Here is a 21,224-nt window from a genome sequence, read left to right on the forward strand (position 1 = left end):
TTCAATATTTTGACACTAAGTGTGCGACCTTGACTTGCATAACTGTGGGAATTCCTTTTGGATTTCGACCGCAAAGGGTAGGGGTGCGTGACTTCTGCTTCATTGTCTTTGTATGTTTCTGTACCTGCTGCCCCATTTGTTACTGCTGCTATCGGTTACATTGCTATAGCTCTGCCTAAAAGCCAAGAGTGAAAACGAGCTATTTCTGCAAGCTACGCAAGTCTCTGGGCAGAGCTGAGGAGAGCAAGGACAAGTTAAATAATTTTTGTATCCCCTAATCACATTGCCGTGATGTTTTTGTACTGGAATGTTTTGGCCGCGTGATTGCGTAACCTGCCAGGTCTCGCCTGCAGAGAGAGGGTGAGAAGCGTGTGCCCCGAGGACGGTGTCGCACCAGCACGTGCTGTTGCCGTTTGTCTCAGTAAGCAATTACTGCTCATACCTGTCTGATTGCCTGTTGGTTTTGTGAATTTTGCTAGCATGTTTTCGAGTCTCTGCCAAGTTTTATATTCTCTTTTCGAGCCCCTTAACTTGAGTTGATATGCTTTTAATATAACGTTTAAAAGAAAATAAAAAGGAGAGATGAGAAAAACTGTTACCTTCTCACCCTTTGCACTGGACCCATTTTAAAAGTTTTCATTTTAAAATGAAAAGCTACTACTGCTTCAGAGCAACAAAAATGAAGCCTGCTTGTTTTATTTCTCATTTCTCCCACTTTCGTTAAGGTTTTTTGGCATTAGCTTGTTTACCCACCTAACTATTTCCCGAGTGAGTGTTTGAACGTGGATTAGGGCTCAGGTCTGTTGCCTTGCTGCGAAATTCAAGCCAGTGGGCTGCTCTGCTGCGTGGGGCTTTGGCATTTGAATAGAAAAGAGGGCTAGGATTTGTAGCAAGGTTAGTTTTGAGGAGAACTTGTTTGCTCTAGGTGCTTTGCGTAGACGTTTGGAGTGTTCGGTATGGCTGTTTAGTGGAGCCTTTGGCATGCGTGGAGGGGCGTGATGATTACCACCCTGCTTAAATACAAATCCTAGAGAAGGAGCAAATTATAATACTTTCGTATTAGCCTTTCTACAGCAGGTGTAATTTAACATCATCAGTTCAATTCTAACAGACTGAGAATTTGGCTGCTTTTACATTGTGGGCTGCTTCGTTATTCTAATTGTCTTCTGTTGAAGCCTTAAATAGTAATCTCTTATCTGAATAGAGCTATAGGGAATGGGATGAGGGTAAACAGGAAGAAGACATAATTACATGGGTTTAAATTCACACCACAGGTCATAGGAAAGATGTTCTTGTGTAAACAAGGCCTGTGTTTGTCCATACAGCTGGGTTCAGCTGTGTCCATTGCTGACATCCATTGTCAGCAACAGATCATTTTTGTAGTATAGCCAAGGCTTTCAAACAAAGGCAGTCATCAGTCTTGCAGCATAGCTCTGTGACAGAGGTGGCATTATTCTGTTGGACAAAACAAAATAGTTTTTAGCTCTCTGTAGCAAGAAGAGGCAAGAATATCTGTTGATAGAAACATTTTCCTTAATTTTTATTGGCAGCTGCTAAAGACTTAATGTGAACCCATGCTACATTTTTAACCGATCATGAAATATTATTTTCTTTAAATTAAAAAAAAAGGGTTCCTTCCCCCTCCCCCCTTTTTTTTTTTTTTAAACGACACCACTGGCTTTTGTGAATCCTTGTTTATACTTGTAAGGATTATCATGGGACAAATAATGTTTAAAAATGAATTTTCGTATTCGAGAGAGTCCTAATTCTTTTTCAAGTGTGCAGATCTTAGGTGGGGAGTAACAGAATTTTTACTGCCTGAGGGAGGGGAAGTTTTCTGGCGCTGCTGCTTATGGTGGTATTTGCATTTTATTGCTATTGGGGGAAAAATTAAAAGCGTTAGCAGCTTTTTGATATTTGCAGTGGAAAGATACAAGGCTTTTTGTAGTACACGTGCTGTAGTTGTATTCCACTTCTTAGAAGCTGCACTTCAGTATGCTGTACTCAAATGGAAACAAACAAAAAAAAATCCTTAAAATACTGTAGACCTGGCCTGCATAACTGAGTTTCCTACATGAACTGACGGAACTCTTCCATTGGACTTTACCGTTTTGATATATAAAGTTGTATTTGGCCTTGCTGTGTTACTGCTTCACTAATATTGCAGTAGGAGACTTAGCAATAAAATAAATGATCTTTTTTTTTTTTTTTAATTAGATTCAGGAAGTGGAGCTTAGCCAAACATTTAGTCGTCTTTTTTTGTATTTTTGGTTTAAAAAAGACCAAAAAACCAAAAAACTGAAGACTGGTACTTCAAAAGTACAAATCATGCTATGTGTTAGAGCAACGCTGTTGTGGGACTGTTGCGAGTCTTGCCTCTCTGGCAAAGCCAGACTTTGACTGTGCAACACATTCTCTGCACTGCTACAGTATGTGAGATGGTATCAGGCACCATCTTTCAAGGGTTTCGTTTCCCCCAGCCTTTTTCCCCATTTTATTAATACAAGAAATGCGACAGGGATTCTGCGTGAGAACAAGCACTGAGGATGTGTTCAGCACGATTAGATGACGTTGCAGAGAGATTGGTCTGGGCAGGGGCTTCTTTCTGCTTGGGGATTCAGGAACTATGCTGCTTGTGTTGGCGTTAAGTGCACAGACAGAGACGTGCATGCACTTGCAGTTCTTTCTTTTATATGTACATAAAAATAAAAGTACAATGGAAAGTCTTCCAAACGGGGGGAGAGGAGAAGAGGGGAGTGGAGGGGAAGCCCCAATGAGTTTGATGCTGATTCCACATATATCTAGGAAGTGTTTCCCTCGATTCTAGCTAGCATTGCTGCCCACACTGACTCTTCAGTTTTTTTTGATGAAACACAGGTCTGTTGAACCCAGCACGGATAATCTGTTGAGACGTTTACTTACAGTGGAGCATCTTAATTTTTCTTTTAGTGGGAGGCCTACTTTCTGCAGATATGTCCTTTCCTCAGGACTTTTTTTATTCTTTGAGTGTCAGGGGTCTTCTAATCGCATCCATTATCAGTCTATCTGTGCAGTGTTTCCCCACATTGAATCCAGGAAACCCAATGCTTTATTAAAAGCTGTATCATGTTTTAGAAAAATGCTTTGCTCCTAATAAAGAAGAGCAAATAAAGAAATAAGCAGATGTGCCCAAGTCCTTACTGCATGTAGATCAATTGAAATGCAAGATTGACATATCCCTTCATTGCTCAATTTGAGAACAGTATCGTTTGAGTTTTAATACTGCAAAGCAACTGATGAAAGTTTCTGGTCAACCAAAGTGAGTATTGTTATTGTTGTTGTTCTTTGTCTCTCCTCTTTGTTGTTCATCTTTGTTCCTCTATTCTCTAGGAATTTGATACAGAACAGTATCAAGCAGTGAAAAGAGAAAAGGCTTTATGTCCACCCATGAGAATAGCTCTATTTGTTTATATGAGTATTTCCTGTAGGATTCAGAAACTAATTGTTAGAGTACTGTTTTGCTTAAAAAAAGGAAGAAAAAAAAAGATTTAAATAAAATTATAGCTGGCTCCAGAACTAACCCATTTTTAAAATATATGGTGTTAACCTCTTGCAGTTATCTCTGTGGTAGACGCATCATTAAATATCTGTCAATTGCGTAAAAATCTTAATAGAATTCTTCCTGTAACAAAATGATTCCTTTTAAAAAAAATACCATGACACACAACCTGCAAAAGAAAATTACCGTTAATTAATTTTTTCTACACAACTTGATAATTTTAAGGAAGCAGCTCCATCCTTTTTTTGAGACCAGATTAAAATTTGAATTAGTTAGCCGCATGATTGTGTTTCACGCTCAGAATCATCAGTTCTGGTAGTTTCAATGATTTGGGGTGACATGCAGCGTTAAGCACTGCTGGGTTGCTTATCACTATTTGGATTGCATTCCGAGCAAGGAGTTGAACAGCAAAGTATGTGAGCTTTACACCTGACATTACACATTCTTCTTTTTTAATTTAACAAGTGTCAACTCTTTCATCTGTTGTGTTTTCTGTGTGATAAGTGTATCGTACTGGGCAGGTTCTGGCACCATAAATAGACTGATTACCTGGCTTTCAGAACCGCTGCTGAGAATAGCCTGTGAGCAGTTTTTGTCCAGTACTACAAGGGGAAGAAAAACAGTAGCCACAATAACAAAAGGAGTGAACTAATTGAGTAACCAAAATTCGAGCATTTTAATGGCTGTGGAAGGGCTGGATTATTAACGGTCTCATTAGAGAAAAACACTGCACCGTCTGTGCCTCTTGAAGCTTATGTCTGTGTGTTTACAAAAGAGACCACTTATCCTGAGGCCTGGGTAGCTTGCACTTGGGGAGGGAGAAAAGGGGAGAGGAGAGGGAGGGGGAAAAAAAAATCCACTGGCGTTCCTTTCAGTGTCAAGCTCCTTGGCTTACGGCAGCAAAAAATGATCTATGTCCGTGTTCAGGGCTCCCTACGAAAAGGGCCATATTTCTGCCTGGAAGATTAGGTGATAACTCCTTGATTGGAGTTCAGAAGTTCTAATAAGCCGTCACCTGTGTGCTGGTGTGAGGTTTTTTTCCTTCATCCCTTAGATGTGGTGTTTGTGCATGCTGCATCTTTACACGGGAGGCCACTAACCATGCCAGGGACCAAGCAAAGCGACCGCTCCTGTGCCAAGGAGCAGCTGCCAGAACTTGCAACTGCTCGCGTACTGTTTGTGCTGCCCGGCAAGCCTGAGTGGGGGGGCACAGCTCTTTACTTCCCCATCTAGAGCTAGACGAGGTCCACTCCAAAACACCTCATCTTCTGCAGAGCTGATGTTTGACCCTTCCTCCTTGCCTGCTCCCGTCACTGTGTTACATTACACCATGACCATGCTTTTATATTGCAGGTATCTCCATGACTTTTTAAATAAAATTTCATGAAAGCATTTTTTTTAATAGTATTGGATAGAAAATATAAGGAACCATTCTGCATCGCAGTGCTTTTGTAAAAATGAGTAATAAAAATAAAGAGCAGCAGGATGTAGTTCATTCCCTCAGCACGGTCGTAGAGATTTGGCAAGGAACAGAAGTTGCTGTTACTTAAATTTATTGCCTGCAGGTCTTTGTGAAACAGAGCTACCTCTATATAATGCTAGGTCTGATTTCTTCAGCCACTGTAGACTGTGTTTGTCTCATCTCCTGCTTTCTGGAGAACAAGGTTAAACCCCAAATCTCAGTTTTGTTTTCACTGTGTTTTTACTGGTTATTCTTGGCCATTTTTTAAATTCATGGTGAGAAAAACTAAGTGCTTAGCGCTTTGCTGCTGCTACAGTGGCACTGTCTCCCCCCCCCCCCCCAAGATATAAATGGAATAACTTGTTTTCTGTCATTTAATACATTCTTTTGATCCTTGAATCTGAGCTAGGGTTGTGACTCACCTCCACTCGTTTTTGCCTTGGTATATTCACCAGTCATGCAGCAATACAGAGGACTTCTGCTCTGCCTTTTTGTTGCTGTTGCTCACTAACAGAAAGGTTAATGTCAAATGCCTTATCGTTTTTTTCTAGCTATAGAGTATCACATAACTTAATCGATGGCAACTAATTCATTTCACAAATTAGATTGACAAACCTTTCAACTTTCCCTCTGCTAGCCATCAGTGGACCTAGTTTTAGCACAAAGCAGAAGAAGTTGTTGTGTAGTAAATTGCAGTGATGATGTGAACTGCGTTGGATCAGCCTCACATGCTGATGTTGACTTCTGCTGTGGTTAAGAAAAGTTTTATCTTGTGCTAGTAAGGATGAAGGAAATGTTTTTCTTTTATTGCGCTATTAACATGTTGATTTGCTTGATTTCTAGGTTGCATCACAGCGTATAAGCTCAGTGGATCTTTCATGCTGCAGCCTGGAGCATCTGCCTGCCAACCTGTTTTATAGCCAAGACCTCACTCATCTCAATTTAAAGCAGAACTTTCTGAGGCTAAACCCTAGCCCATCCACAAGTCGAGCGCTTAGTGAATTACAAAGGTAAAGTCAATATGGCTCTAGTTCTTGTCTTCTCTTCTTCCTCTACAGTCTGGCTTCTAGAGACCTTTGATCTGCAGGAGCTTTGCTAAAGTGACCTTAGTTTAAAACTTAATGCCTTCTCTTGTGGAGCAATGAGCAGGCTGTTAAACTTTTGAGAAATGAGCTAACTCTGTGTGCTACAAAAATACTGGTATTTGTCTTCTAAATAGAAGGCTATTTTCAATCCAAAATGCAGTTTTCAAAATGAATTGTTTTCCACCTAACTACTGAAGCCAGACTGTGTTTCTTTAATCTGTTACTCACATGAGTATCTGAATTTGTGTTTGTGACCTGGCTATCAAAGGGATGCCTTCTACATAAGGAGAATACTGTGGGGGCTTCGCTTAGGGCTTTATCTTTTCCCCTAAACAAAGCAAGCCCTCATTTCATAAATTCTGCCTAATGTCTGTCTACTTTCTCCTCTAACCCACCCTCACTCTACTTTCCTAGTAACTGTGGCCTTCTGTTTTTTATCTGATTTTGATTGTTACGTGGTTGCCTTTTTCACTGCAGTCTCTTCTCCTCCAAGAATGTAGCAAATGGATAGACAGTGGCAGTTATCAGTGATCTGAATGATTTAATGTTTGTGTCCCAGAATGGTGGAATCAGCAGGCTTTTTGTATTCAAAAAGATGAATGTTTCCATACTGAATGTACAACTGTGATTTTAATTTCAGTGGTGACTGAATTGCAGAATACCTCAGGATTTTATTTGTGGACGGTCCCCTTCAGATGGAAGGTTTTAAATCACGTTTCTATTCTTTCCTCGTTGAAAAATAGCCAAAAAATACAAGATGGATTGTGCAGGCTGTTGCATTTTTACATAATTCCAATTTTCTTTTGGAAAAACAAAAAATTTGGCATAATGGGAGATGAACGAACTCAGCAAGTCTGCTTCACAAACAAAGCAGGCAGTAATTCCAAGAGCAGATAAACACAGCCTGGAGATGAATACTGGACTGAATGCTCTCTGAATGTTGGTATATATCTCCAGATAGAAAGCGGAATTTTAGCAGAAGTTAGGTCATGGGCAAATAATGAATGTTTTTATTTTAATCATTTTTTTAATCATTTTTCCTTTTTTAAATATCACAAAATGCTTAGGAGATAGTTTATTATATTTTGTACATGTACATACAGTTGATTCTGACTGGAATTAGAAAGCATTTTAAAATAGCTTGATGATGTGGCACATTCATTGTCTGTTTAGTGTTCTCCTGGTGATGCAGTAGCAGGAACTGCTAAAGAGCCTTACTGAAAGTCAGCGTTAGAAAGTGCTTAAAATTTTCCTTGCTAGCCTGGGCCTGAATGTGCAATAGTGAAAGCATGTAATTCACCAAATGAAACTCTCCCTTCTTTTTCTGGAGAAGTGATGTATACCTGAGGTGGTGTAAAACAGATAGTGTCTTGTTCTTCTGAGAACTACTCCTACTCTGCCAGGGGATGATAGTCTGCTCTGGTCCCACTGGTTTGAGCTTACTAAAAAGTCACCAAAGGTCTGCGAAGCTGGAGCAGGGGAATGAATGATTAGGAAGATTACATGGCACAGTGCTGTGGATCACGGCAGTGTCTTCTCAACAGCTGCCCTGTGGCTCTGTCCTTCCCTTTGCCTGGCCTCTGACGCCACTGCCGATGTCTTCCAGCCTTGTCTCTGACTAGCGCAGGTGGCCTCACCCTGGTCAGTAAGTAGCTGGAAGCTGCTGGTGTAGCAACTGCCAGTAGCTCTGCCAGTGGAAAGGACCGTCCAAGGTGATGGTTATTGCTGCAGGCTGGCAAGAGCGTCATCCCACCTTTTTCCTCCTAGCAGCAGCAAAAGCAACAAGCCTGGCTCTCTGCAGTACACTCCCAAGCCATGTGCTTTACTGTCCTAAGCAGTGCAGTTCTAGCTTCTCATCTTTAGAGTGGGAAAACTGAGTTTCACCTGTGCTGCCAGAGCACTTGAGCCAGCTTGACTGCTACTATAGATCTAGCTTATCAGTAGCAGCTAAATACACAGTATCTAGCAAAAAGGGAACACTGTATCCTTTTGAAATTACGCGTGAATCCCAGAGTAAAAGCCAAGTAAGGGAAACTGTCATTTCTGGGGACACAAGTTGTTGGTTGCCTGGATTTTTTTGTTTATTTTTTCATTCAATTTAGTAAGACTGTTTTCAGATATTTTTGCATTAAGATGAGGTAGAATGTACCTGGATAAACCGAAAGTTTTGTGGTGTTTTTTGTTTTTAGTTTTTCATTCCTATTCACTCGGAAGCGCTGCAAAACAAGTATAGAATCTCTGCCGTTCTGGTTTAGCACTGTTGGCTTTTATACCAAATTCTCAATAGCAAATGCAGCTGCTCTCAGGGCACAGCCCCAGTGAAACAAGCCCAGAAGTGTTTAAGACTCCAAAATAACATTGTGCTTGGATGTTTTGAAAAAAATGCGTTGACATTTGTGTATGCCTACCCTGCCTAGGTCAATTTTTGATCACGTTTGGTTTGCAAGGCAGTCTAGTGAAACTTGTCTTCTACAGCAGCTCTTGATACTAGCTGTTCCTTTTAATAAATCACTACTTAAGTGGTCATTTAGTAAATGCTCACAAATGTTGGATTTCAAAACAAAAGGTATATCAAAAGCAGAATAAAATGCCAGCTTTTCTGTTACCCACCATCTAGACTTGCAAGCAGCTTGGTCATAGTAATGAGATGCTGACATACTCACTGACTTGGCAGGTACAGTCAGGAATGGATTGAAAAACCAAGAATCTCTACTTTTGCTTGTGCAGTTACTTCTTTCAGTTGTTAGGATCATGTAGTTTGCAATATTCCTGAATTATGTAGTTAAAAGTCTTGCTCAGTGAAAGTTCCTGTCTTGGGGACTAAATTGCTAGTAGTAGGTGAAGGTTTAGAGAGCTGTAATGCGCCTTTTTTCCCCCCTATAATAGCTGTGCTTTCACTCATTTTACTGTCCACTCAAACTCAAAGTCCTGTTACTGCAGATACTCTGCAACTGTAAACTTCTGTGATGGTCTGAATATCTGAAGGTATTTTTTTCACTTACCAGGGAATGCATATTTCATGCTACTTCTAAAAGTAGGCAGTGTGAAATTCGATCTATGTTGAAATGAAAACAACAGAATTCTGGTACTTGTTCTCTCTGACCATCTTTTTAAAGATGAAGGCATTTTTTTCCTTGAAAAGAGGTTCTCTAGTTGTTGGACTACTAGAAATTGATGACATGCTTTGTAATGGTATCCCCGTACAATGGGAATTTGCCTTAAAGCGTTTACTGTTTCGGCATCCTTATACTGCAGATGAAGAGGCTGAAGACACTTCATCTGAAGTTGTCACAAATTTTATTTCCCGTCTTTTAAAGTTGGCTGGTAGATTTTTAATCATAAAGTTGAGTTTTATGTATATATTGTGTTCCCACACTCTTATTCTCTTTTCCGTTATTTACAGTGAAACTTTATAGCTATTGTTCTGAATTGCAAACAAAAATTAAAGTTTAATAGTTTTGCAGAGTACTGTCACTGGAGGAAGCAAATGAATGAACCATCGTCATCGTTTACTGTTGCTCTGTTTCATTGAGCTAAGCACATTTTGTATTTATATGTAATTGTTCAGGCAGAGCTATTAGAAAGAGAACCTCTTTGCATCAAGAATGCTATTTGCTTGTTAATTATTGACAATAGAGTCAATGAATAGTAAATTGTCAGTACATGGGTTTTTAATGCACACCACAAGCACATCACAAAGTGCAGGACTGATAAAATTGGCAAACGTTTTGTTTATTGTTAAAATAAACTTCTTGTGGCTTATTACCCATCTTTGTTACCTGAAGATCAAGTTATTGTTCTGACTGTGATTGTTAATTAACAGTGATTATATGGATTTTTGTCTTAAAATCAGTTGATACCTTTTTTTTCCTCCGCAGAGCCCCTCTTAGAAATGGTCTCTCTTCTCAGGCATCTTAGCTGAAATTCCTCTGGGCTAATAGCAGTAATTTAAAATTGGATTATGCACTGAGAAGACAGGCTGGCTGGAAGTTGGGGCCGAACATAGTTTGATCCTTAGGGATTGAATAGGAACAGGGTTTAAAGTCTGAAGAAGTCTGCTGGTTGGCTGGTCTCAAGGTGTAATGAAATGCTATTTGAGATTATTGCTATTAGTGTGTATATATGAAACTGAGGCTAGTGAATAAAGTCAACTGGATTAATGACATGACAGATATACATCTCCCTTGCCAGATCCTAAATGGCATTGCCAGTAGGCGCACTGGAGAAGGACAACTGAGCCAACTGTTCTTGGTCCTATGCTTCAGGGAAACCTGTGCCCTTCGTGTTTCATGTAATTCCCATATTCAAAGATGATCTGAGTTTCCTCCCTTTCTTGGCTTCACTTTTTTTAAAGGATGGTCTCCTAGAGAAGAATTTACTTTCAAATGGACACAGTTATTTAAATGCAGCTGCTGAAATTCGGAGTGTGCTTCCGCGAGGAATGGAGTGCCATTGCATGCTCCACTGAGCGGGAAGGTGTCGGAAGGGTTGTCTAGCTCTCTGATGATTTTAAGAGCTGGGGACCTTTTATACTTGTTTGTCCTCTTTTGTTTGAAGCCAGAGACTGAAACATAGATGTCTAGGCAGAACAGCAAGACAGAGCCGTGTGCGTGACGTTAGCAACTGGAGGTACGCTGGTAACAAAAAACTCCCTCCAGCGTTTGCTGTATTCCGGGGCTCACTTGGTTCCCTCAGCTCTCTAGCCTCAGAATTTCTTTTGCCGTTTATTATACTAAAGACCACACTTGCGGTGTGATGCTTATGCAGATTTACTGCTTTTGTTTTATTCAGCTTGTTAAGATGTTTGAAGGAAGAGTTTGTTTTTGTTGATGCGTCTTTCAGGATCTGCATGATCAGTCTGTCTTCTGCATAGCATTTGTATAGCTTTTAGAATTCAAGACAGTACCCGTAATATGAATACCCTACAAAACGCAGGGACGTTATTTCTAAAAATTTTCAGAATCAGGAGTTGCTATAAATTAATAAAATGGGCATAATGCAAAATTGCTTTAATGTCTAAAACGCATTGAATTTTCCAATTCAAACAATCTGAAACAGTGAAGTCCTGGATAGTGTTAGGAAAAAAAATAGATGGCACTAAGACGTGTGCCATAGAAAACAAGTTTTGAGAATAATGTGGTCTAAATGTAGAAATTGCTATGCTTAATTGGATTCGGTTTAGTGGAACTATTAAGCTAAATGCAGCAGTATCTCTTGCAAATATCACTTTAAAAAGTGAATATATTTATGGAAACTGGTTATTACATATCAGCCTACTCTGATTTATTTCTCTATTGCTTTTTGATATGGCTTCCAAAGTGAGTGTTTTCTTTTCATGTATTTAAATGTGTGTTTAGTAACAGTATGTAATAGTGTCATGGAACAACATTTCTGTTCTTGGTTATGCAGTGGCTGTTGCTTTACCTTAACAACAGATTCCTGGTGTGAAGAAAAAGTTAATTTGTTTTGTTTTAGCCAGGAGGATTTGGAAATTATCAGCAGAGCCTCTTGCATGAAGAATGTGGTACAGGTTGACAGTACCCTGAAAGGCTGACCTGGTAACTCTTTCTGTTCTGTGGATATGCACACACATTCGGCTTTAGAAAGAAACGTTTCTGAACAGTCTATCATAATTTTTAGTTTGGTAACCCACCCCTAGCTTATGCTTCTGCATTTTAAATACAAGTTTTCAGGACAGAGGAGGAGAATACGTGTTCATTTTTTCTTTTAGGAATTTTGTTCTTCCTCCGGAAGTAGTATCGAAGCAGTGTGCGCTAGGTTTGTGCAGAAATTGAGAAATGCAGAGTAAAATAATGTAGGTTCAGGTTACTTCCGCTAACAAAAACGTACTTTTTACATTTTTCCTCTCTTAACGGTCATCTTACCAACTTCGTCATAAGGGCTGTAGTGTTGTCTTGAAGTTTGGATATAGTCCTTGTTTGACTTAACGTTTGTGATTATTTGTATATTTTGAAAAATAACTGCCTAGGCTTAAGGTTATTCCTTTTTATGCCGTGCGATCTATTTTCTTCTATTTATTTATTTATTTGGAAGACAATCTACCAATTAATTTTGGCATGTGGTCTTCCACAGTTCTTGTGCCTTTTGTAGCTTTGAACGAGAAGAGAGGGGAGAAATGTCAGGATGACTTTCTGGTGTGTTGGCACAAAGGGTAATAAAGATACCAAAACTGAACTCTCAGTCTGCTCTTTTTTCTTCCATAGGGGTTTAAGAAAGGGTGGTGGAGGAAGAAAACAGAAATTCAGATAGAGCTGTTTTCACTTCTTCATTCAGCTAATGGAGAAATTGATAAGCAATGGAAAACTTGTTCAATTTCTTTTTGACTTGACCAGAATCGATATTTGCCCTCAAAATAAGTAATTGACCCTCTTTCTTGAGATAGCTTTACTCCATCTGTTTTTTTTTTGTGGTGCAACATAAGCTCCTTGGTTTCTGGACGGGCAGGAGTCTAGCCCAGAGAAACAGAGTGGAAGAGAGCAGAACTCCTCCCTCCTCCTCCCCCTCGTCTCTATTATGTTTCAAAAACTCTTCTGTATCAAAGTAGGAAGTGCTGCTATTAACTTCAGTTAGGCAAAACATCACCTGCAGCATCTGAGTGAATTTCCCTAGCTATCCCCAAAACTATCTACCCCTATTCAGCTCAGGCTTGACAGATTTAGCAGGGCAGGGAGGACTGGAATGATGCCTTTTAATAGTCTAGCTAATTTGGAGCTTTCACAGCTACACCTTTCTGTGAAGAGAAACACTATGAAACTACTTCTGGCACTAGGCTAGCTACTCCTGTAGGCAATAACGTTATGGATGGGGGAATCTGACACAACTGCAAAAAGGCAGTAAATCGGAACTTCTATTTCCAGGAAGGAAATTAGTGAGTCACGCTTATAAGCAAATTATTTTCATGATAAGCTAGTGGCCAAAGTAGGCATTCATGAAGGTGGCAGGCTGTATTTTTGACACTTAATTGCCATATGCTGTTCCACTCCGAAGTGGTGCTGGAGCTGAGGGACGGTTCTGCTGCTGCTTGACGTGCTGATGTTCAAGTATAACCACCATGAGTATGCACTCATGAGATGCCCCAAATACTGGAGACTGGACTGGGAAAATGGTAGCATTCACTAGGCCGAGTCCCTTATTAAGCCGTGTATTCTTTCCTGGGTATTGTAGAAGATCCCTTTTTAAGTGCTTTTGAGAAGAGTAGGACAAGACTGGTTTTGTCAGGCTAGGTTTTTATGGCTGTGTTCCAACATCAGTGCATGGCCAATTCCACTATCCCCCCTCCCCCTCCCCCCCCAAATATATAGGAACACAAATGCTGTGTTGTGTGATGCAAATTCCTTTGCTGTGCACATTAAGTAGATCTGAACTTGATGTTAGCATGTGAGTTCGTTGCTTTGCCATGATACAAACTTCTCTTGTTATCCCCTCTCCTCATTTTGCCTATGTCAAACTAAAACCACTCCTGAAGTGGCAGCTTCAGGATTAAGTAAGTCGGCATTATTTGGCTCAATTACAGCAATTAGTGTTCAGTCATACTGCATGCTCAAAGTCGAGGTTGACATGTCAACATTTTGCTCTAGTTTAAAGTAAGACTCTCTTTGGTCAGAGAAATGACTATTTTTGTCTTGGCTATTATAAGAGAAAACTTAGTAAGCTAATATTCAGTTAGTCATATTGAGAGATGCTGTTCTTCATGCTGTTGACCTTTTTTTTAAAGGCTAGCAAAGTCTCGATCAAGGGAAGGTGGGAGAAGAGGAAAGAAAGCATGTATACTTGATATGAAGTCATTACACTGTCGTGCCTCAAACAGATAAGCAATGTTGTATCTTTTTTTTCTTCCCACAAATGCTGTGGAGGCAGCACCTGCGTGTGCCCCCGCTTCTGCTAGGAGTAAAGATCTGGGTGTGGGAAAACAGCAGGGATGTTGTTCTGTAAAATCTAATTAAAGCCCAACACTGCAAATGTAGCAGCAACAGAAAACTTGATTCCATAAAATACTTCTCTCTGACCTTACTTACATTGAGACTACAAGTGCTGTGGGTGCTACTGACTGCAAATCTATCTAGATATAAAAAGCGCTATAAACCGTTCAACATTTTAAATGTGCAGCATGGCAGTGCTCCATAGTGGAAATATGCTAACCAGTTTGCGTTGTTGATAACGTGAAGTGAATGACCAAAGATGAGAGGTAGACTTACGGTGTTAACTTTGAGCAAACGCCTTCTAGTCTTGATTAATCATGTTTTGTAATTGACGCTATTCCATGAGGAGAAATGTGGCTTTTTAGCATCTTGCAAGTTCACAAAAAGGGAATAAAATAGGTATTTCCTGCCAGTTGTCTTCAATTAGCCCCTTAACTCTAGCTAAACTTTGTGTTTGTTTCCCAGCTTCTCTTTAAATGTGACTTAACAAGCTCTCCTCTGTGGATTATCTAACATGCACTTAAAAGTGCGTTTTCAGCTTCTGTTTCAGCATCTCCAGTACTGGGAAGTACTACTTATTCTCATTTACACATTACATAGCTCTGCTGACCAGTTCAATTTGTCCTTAGTAGTTAGATAAACTGGGAGTTTAACGTACAAATCAACTCACAGAAGACCCATAATAAACGTACATCAGGGTAGCAAAGGTGTAACACACGTACATTCTTTCGTCTTTCTGTTTCGACTCAGGATAATCTTCCACTAGAATGTGCATAGAAAATCTTGAAGCTAAACACTGCTTTGGAGTTAGATAATGCAAAAGTAGTTGAGGAGTGAGAAGGAACCATACCCATGCCATACCCAAATTTTCAGTGCTGAAAACTTGAAGTAGGTAGTATAGTTCGTTGTGGGGGCATACACTTGTGTGCGCTCTACCTCTCAGGCCCCTCTCCCTCTCCAGAGCACATCCTCTTGCGTTTTGGGTGTTTTCTTTGTTTGTTTGGGTTTTTTTTTTCTCCAGCTGATCATATGCAAAAGAGAGATGTTCACAAAGGAATTTTGATCAGTTCTTGCCCAGAGACTGTCATCTGGGTAGGCTTTGACCCCCAAATTTAAAGCCAATATCTTTATGACCTAACACCCAGTGCCTTCAAAAGACTTACTGGATTGTGGTTTATACCCCATGTTACAAATTGTTTATTGTAGGTTCAAGATTTTTAAGCCCTTTCTCTCAAAATAGAGGAACAGGAAGGCATTTTTTCTGGCTAGCAGCCCTCGTTAACCTCAGCTAGTTTACCCTAGCCTCCTTTCTATTTTACAGTTCTCCCTCTAGAGATACATTAGTCATTGTTTCTGCACAGTAGCATTTTTTCCCCTGCAGCAGTAATTTGATTGCAAGATTTCATTCAGTCTCTGTCCAAGTCTGTTCCAAATTTCTTCTGCCTCCAGCATGGCACAGGGTGTTCAAAATCTGTGATAATTTGGCCATGATTTTTCCTTATCTTTCCCTCCCTTCTTTGCCCCCAAACACCAATAGAGAGCATAGCATTCCCATGCTTGCTGGAAATCTTTGTAAACATTAAGTGTATTTACAGCCTGTCTCTTGGGATAAAAGTCACACTTTGCTTATACTACATTTCAGTGGGAGCTGTGAAGGCACTGTTTGCGTGTTCATGTTGAGTTTTGATCAGTTGCATGAGTTTGACTTAGGCAATAGTAAAGACACGTGTCAGTTAATTGGAATAGCTTGTGAGCTTTATTTTAAGAGTCTCTTTAGCATTCAAACTTTATAACCCATTTAATGCTTGATGCTTTTTATGTCCTTGTTTTCTGGATGGGAGAAAACAAAGTGCTTTGGGGTAGGAACATGTTGAGCCAGCGCTGAGGATGTAGATGCATTGGCACATGCTATCAGAGATTAATTTCACGCAAAGTGTTCATATTCATTGGAGTGGTTTAACATGTTATATAAAAGCCTACTCACACAAATAAAGTACAGGAGACCTAATGAAGGGAAATAAAATGCCCTGGCATAAACCATGCCAGAAAAGAAACTTCCTTCCATCTTTTGGAATCTGACACAGATCTTTTCATTCACCCATTTATTTGCCTTTAGGCACACCTCCCAGTGGTTGTTAGGCAACCTTGATAATGTTGCTGAACATGCAGCCTGGCTAATTGGAATTTGTTTGTGGGGTGATTTTTTTTTTTTTTTGGTCCAGTCTTACTCGTTGTTTTTGATAAGGGCAGCATATGCAAGTTACCTCTTTGGTTGACTTGATAAATGGAGGGTATTTTAGGAGTTCCATGACGTGTCAAGGACAAAATTTTGAAATCGGTGTGAGTGATTCATATCAATACTGATCGATAATGCCTAATTGACAGTTTAAGAATTTGACTCGGTCGCTTCAGAAGTCTTGCTAAATTTTGCTTTACTTCAGCATGTATGCTAGTTCTGTTCAAACCAACCTAATATTCTAATGACCTTTTTTTTGGTTGAAATGCTGTATCTACTCACACAAATGGAGCTGAGGTAACCCGCGAGAATTTTGCGTTCAAGTGTGCTAAGAAATTCCTGCATCTTGTTACCACTGTCACTAATTATATGGGTAATCTTAATAGCAAGCAATACGTTCAGAATGCAGCAGTGCTTTAGTACAGGATCGGATGCCACAGAAGACCTCATTGGAAATGACATATATCGTAAGGATGGCAAGGATCTGTTGTTCTGTGCTACGCTCATAGGAAAATATATTTACCGTGTTGTTCAGGAGGACCTGTTTTTCTTGTGCCAGATTAAGATCAATGAACTCTTGCAAGTGCTGTCTGGTAGTTTCTGTGCTTATTCTGAATATTGGGTGCGTAAGCTAAAAATGCATGCTATTTTCATTTAAGTAACCCATCCCACGTTGTATTAATTATTGCACAGCAACTTGGTATGTTTATGTTCTACTTCCTTAAAATGTCTTCTTCCCCCCCCCCCCTTATCTCGTTGTAGATTCACCAAATTGAAGAGCCTTAACCTTTCCAACAATAATTTAGGAGAGTTCCCGTTGGCAGTCTGCAGCATCCCAACCCTGACTGAACTTAACGTGTCCTGCAACGCCCTCAGAAATGTTCCAGCAGTTGTAGGCGATATGCACAAGCAAGTACTTTCTTAAAACTTAATGTGTACAGCTTGATAGTAAAGGCAGTCAACAGCTACCCTGTACATAATCAAATTTAAATTTTGTTGAGTTGTGTCACAGCAAACTGACTTGTAGAGTTGTATTGAAGCAGTTGTGAGCTTCAGGTGGTGGGGAAATGCCCTGTATCTCGAAGCTCTTCTAATCCCCAGTGTTTGCAACAAGGATCATCTTCATGCTGAAGGGACTCTTCAAACCTGCTTCTTGCTACTGTGCCTCAGTCGTCATCGTGCAAGTTGCAATTCTGGAGGTGTTTGACGATGTGGTGCAACTGCCTTTTAAGGCGTTTAGTCAATATCTTTAGCAGATGATGTTTAAGGATTGTTCTGTAACCTTTTCCCACCCTTTTATACATGTTATTTCACTGTAACTACAGTAGATTTGTGAGTTATAACAACTGAACAGGTCTCTCACTTTCTTCGTTCTCCCTGCCCCCCACGCCTCCCTTCAATAGCTTGCAGACGTTTTTGCTGGATGGTAACTTTCTCCAGTCCCTTCCTGATGAACTGGAGCATATGCATCAGCTCAGCTACGTGAGTCTGTCCTTCAATGAATTCACTGACATTCCAGGAGTGTTAGAGAAACTGACTGCTATGGATAAACTCTGCATGTCGGGAAACTGCGTGGATACCCTCAACCTTCAAGTGCTAAGAAGGATGCCTCATATTAAACATGTGGATCTAAGGTAGGTATTTGAAAAGGGGGGGAAATAAGTGAATCTAAATTACTGGTTTTGAAACAATTTCTCTTTGGCTATCATAGTAGCCCCCGGGTATGACTGTGTTATATTAGTCCACTGGACCATGTTTCTGACTGTATTATGTAACTCAGTGATTACAGTGACTTAGCGTTCAGAGGTGGCTTTTAGGGGAATTAATAGTTGGGAAAATGAGTTTTGGGGGAAACTACATTGAAAAAAATAAACAAAAAAGTACCTGGGATACTGGTGATTCCAGCAGTTCAAGTTGATGCAGTACTAATATAATGTAATAATATAATATAATAAATAGTATAGTAAAATAATAATATTATATATAAAAATAATAATTTAATCAAATAATATAATGTCTCAGACCCAAAGAGCTTCTGTCTGATATATTACAGATGAATGAGGTGAAGAAACGGGCAGTAAAGGTGAGAGGACAAAAAACAGTTGTTGTAACGTTTCTCAGTTGTCTGTATGTTACAAAGACAAATCCACCATGAATAATAATATTTTTGATGCCCACAGCAGAGAGTAAATTGATCCTTTTTATGAATGGCTCTGTTGGTGCAAGGTGGTTCTCTATTCTTCAGGGAAGCCAGCTCCTATAATCTGCTGAGCAAGGCTCATTTCATAGCCTGGACTCTGGGGTCCAGGGGTAAATTGGGCTACTAGAGCTGAAATTTACAGCCATACCATAATGCTGTGTAGCCTTTGCAGTGCGGGACGGGCCAGCGTAAGTATGAGCTGGTTAAGAAAATAGCTAAAATGGATGAATGAATTCTGAAGTGTATTTGGCAAGTTTGAAATATATGTCTCTGGGTGTACATCTATGTTAAAAAAAAAAAAAAAAAAAAAACCCACCACCACCACCACTGCTGTGCTTTAGCTTTTATGTTGATTCACTTTCTCATGCCCTTTGTTAAAGCCTGATATTTAATCAGTGCAGTTTGCTTAGTTAAGTCAAAAGCTATCTATTACGGAAGTATGAAAGGCAATAGAAGTAGGTAGTATTACTTGTCAGACCACCTGATGCTAGAGGCTGATGTCAAGGGACAGGAAAAATGTAGAATTAAAAATAAGCATCTTGGATGCTGATTTTTATCCCTAAATAACTTCATTTTCTGGTTTGAATTCAACCATGTATGTTTTGGTTCATTTTGAACATGCTAGGAGACATGCATGAACTGACTTGTTGGATTTTAATTATGTTTTAGAAGTCCTTGTTTGAGAAGGAGAGGAAAAGAAAAGCAGCCCCTGATCCCAGAAGGGAAACAGAAGACTTCACGTCCTAGGCCCAATCTGTTGTCAGTGCTTTTGTCAAAGGCCTTCTGCTTCCCAGTTGTCCAAGGTCTGAAGCTCAAAAAGAGCAAGAGAGACTCTTGAGACCTACATCGGCTAGTCCAGCAGTTCAGCTTTTAGTAAATGTGGTGATACCAATTAGGGGCTCCAAGGCCGTCACTTCTGGCATCAGAGTAGAAATGCTATGAAATGTTTTGAGTTGGCCGAGTTTGCCATCAGTTCTAGCTGTGCGGTTGAGAGCCTTCTCATTGTCTGCAGCCTCCTTTCTGCATGGAGCAGTGGACACTGGTCCTTTGAAATGCCACCTTGGGTATTTTATGTTGACTGTGTTTGCAAGCCATACTTGCTGTACAGCAAAGCGTTTTGCTTCAGAGAAACCACAAAGAAGCGTTTCCTTATAAGTTAGAAGTAGACTGTGGTGGTGAAGGGATCATATTCCCTATTTTCTTTTAATTGGAAAATGTAATTAATTTGCAAACATAACTATAACACAGAGGGGAGAGTCCTTAAAAGCAAGAGCAACAAGTGAACTACAGGTACGTGTCCTGGTCCTCACTAGGGGGTTTAATGGATCCACAGAAATTACTACTGTGATTTTCAGGTATTATGGTCAGAGCTGAGAATTTGCAGCTGAGCTCTTTCAAGTGCTCTGGCCTCTCAAATGTTGCTGGATGTTATAGATCAACTTTATTTCAACTGTAACTTCTGGGGAAGTTGCTAAGGATTGGCAGCTTCAGTGCACTGCAGTGAAGATATGGTAAAACCTGTGCTCTTCATCTTCCAGATCCATGCTTCTTGGGGGTGGGGGAGCACGGGGGGTTTCCTTCAACGCTTTTTTTAGCTTCTGAGTTTACCCACTTTGGAACATGGTGAAGTGAGAGGCGAGTACAGGAGTTCATAAATCTAAATATGGCCTTTCAGTAGTTTGATATTTGCAGATTACTTATGTCTGCCAGGCTTTTCCAGCAGATGCTCATGATGGCTCTTTGAAGGCCAGCAGGAGCTGTAGAGATTTTATTTTTCTTTTCCATACTATCAGGCACAAATAACAACCAGATCATGTTTTTAGATGCAATAATGACAATACCTCCTTTCTTGTAGAGCTTTTTATCAGTAGTTTTCAAAGTGGTTTGGAAAGGAGCTTCTTGTTATGATTCCTTTGTCATAATGGATAAAACAAGATACTTGATCCATCCCACTTAAAACACCATAATGGAGAGAAAAATACTTAAAATCGAACTTGATCAGAACTTTGAGGAGTGCTAGTTTAATGCAGTGCCACTGATTGTAGCGCGAGTATTACTTTAGCAGCAGAAGCCTATCGTGCAGGTACACTTAATCACCCTTTTTTTTTTTTTTTTTTTTTTTTTTTTGTCTCCAAGACTGAATTCAATTAGGAGGTTGGTGACTGATGAAATAGAGTTTCTGCATCATGTGACCCAGTTGGATCTCCGAGACAACAAACTTGGTGAGCTGGATGCAACAGTTTTTAACAACGTTGAAGTGTTGCACTGTGAAAGAAATCAGCTGGTGACCCTCAAAATCAGTGGATATTTTCTCAAGGCGCTTTATGCTTCCTCAAATGGTAAGAGTGTTTTCAGGGCAGTCATCTCATTCCTGGTTGTCTGGTTTTCATACCTGGTTCTCTGTGGAACGCTTATGGCATAAAATGCATGTAATCAGGAGGGAATCGGGGGGGGCTGTTGATGTGACCCTTGGTTAGAGGGTTCAGCACATGCTGTGTCATGTTATGGGTACTCCTGAGCTTCAGATATAACTTTCAGATAACACTATACTGCTGACTTGAAGGTCTCAAAACCATGGAAATCTTAAAATTTAGGCTGAAAGTCCTCTCTGTGTCAGCAGGGAGAGATCTTGAAAGCGTCAGTTCTTTGTGCTGCCTAAATGTGTTACTTTACCAAGGCAAATGAAGGAATTTGTTATTTCTCCCTGGAGTTAAGGAGGCTTGAACAAGTGGCCTTTTGTGAGACAGATTAAAACAATGTATA

General features: G+C 40.0%; 1 protein-coding gene across 1 annotated transcript in view; it reads left to right on the forward strand.

Annotated features, from left to right (window-relative positions):
- PHLPP1 (PH domain and leucine rich repeat protein phosphatase 1) overlaps nucleotides 1–21,224 on the forward strand; it is a 150,996-nt gene that overhangs the window by 95,405 nt on the left and 34,367 nt on the right. Inside the window, exons 4-7 of the mRNA XM_068931584.1 lie at nucleotides 5,844–6,010; nucleotides 17,024–17,170; nucleotides 17,665–17,895; nucleotides 20,598–20,800. Of these exons, the coding sequence (XP_068787685.1) occupies nucleotides 5,844–6,010; nucleotides 17,024–17,170; nucleotides 17,665–17,895; nucleotides 20,598–20,800 (748 nt within the window). The remainder of the gene's footprint in view (nucleotides 1–5,843; nucleotides 6,011–17,023; nucleotides 17,171–17,664; nucleotides 17,896–20,597; nucleotides 20,801–21,224) is intronic.

The sequence above is a fragment of the Struthio camelus genome, chromosome 2 (genome assembly GCF_040807025.1).
Source record: "Struthio camelus isolate bStrCam1 chromosome 2, bStrCam1.hap1, whole genome shotgun sequence".
Classification (NCBI taxonomy): domain Eukaryota; kingdom Metazoa; phylum Chordata; class Aves; order Struthioniformes; family Struthionidae; genus Struthio; species Struthio camelus.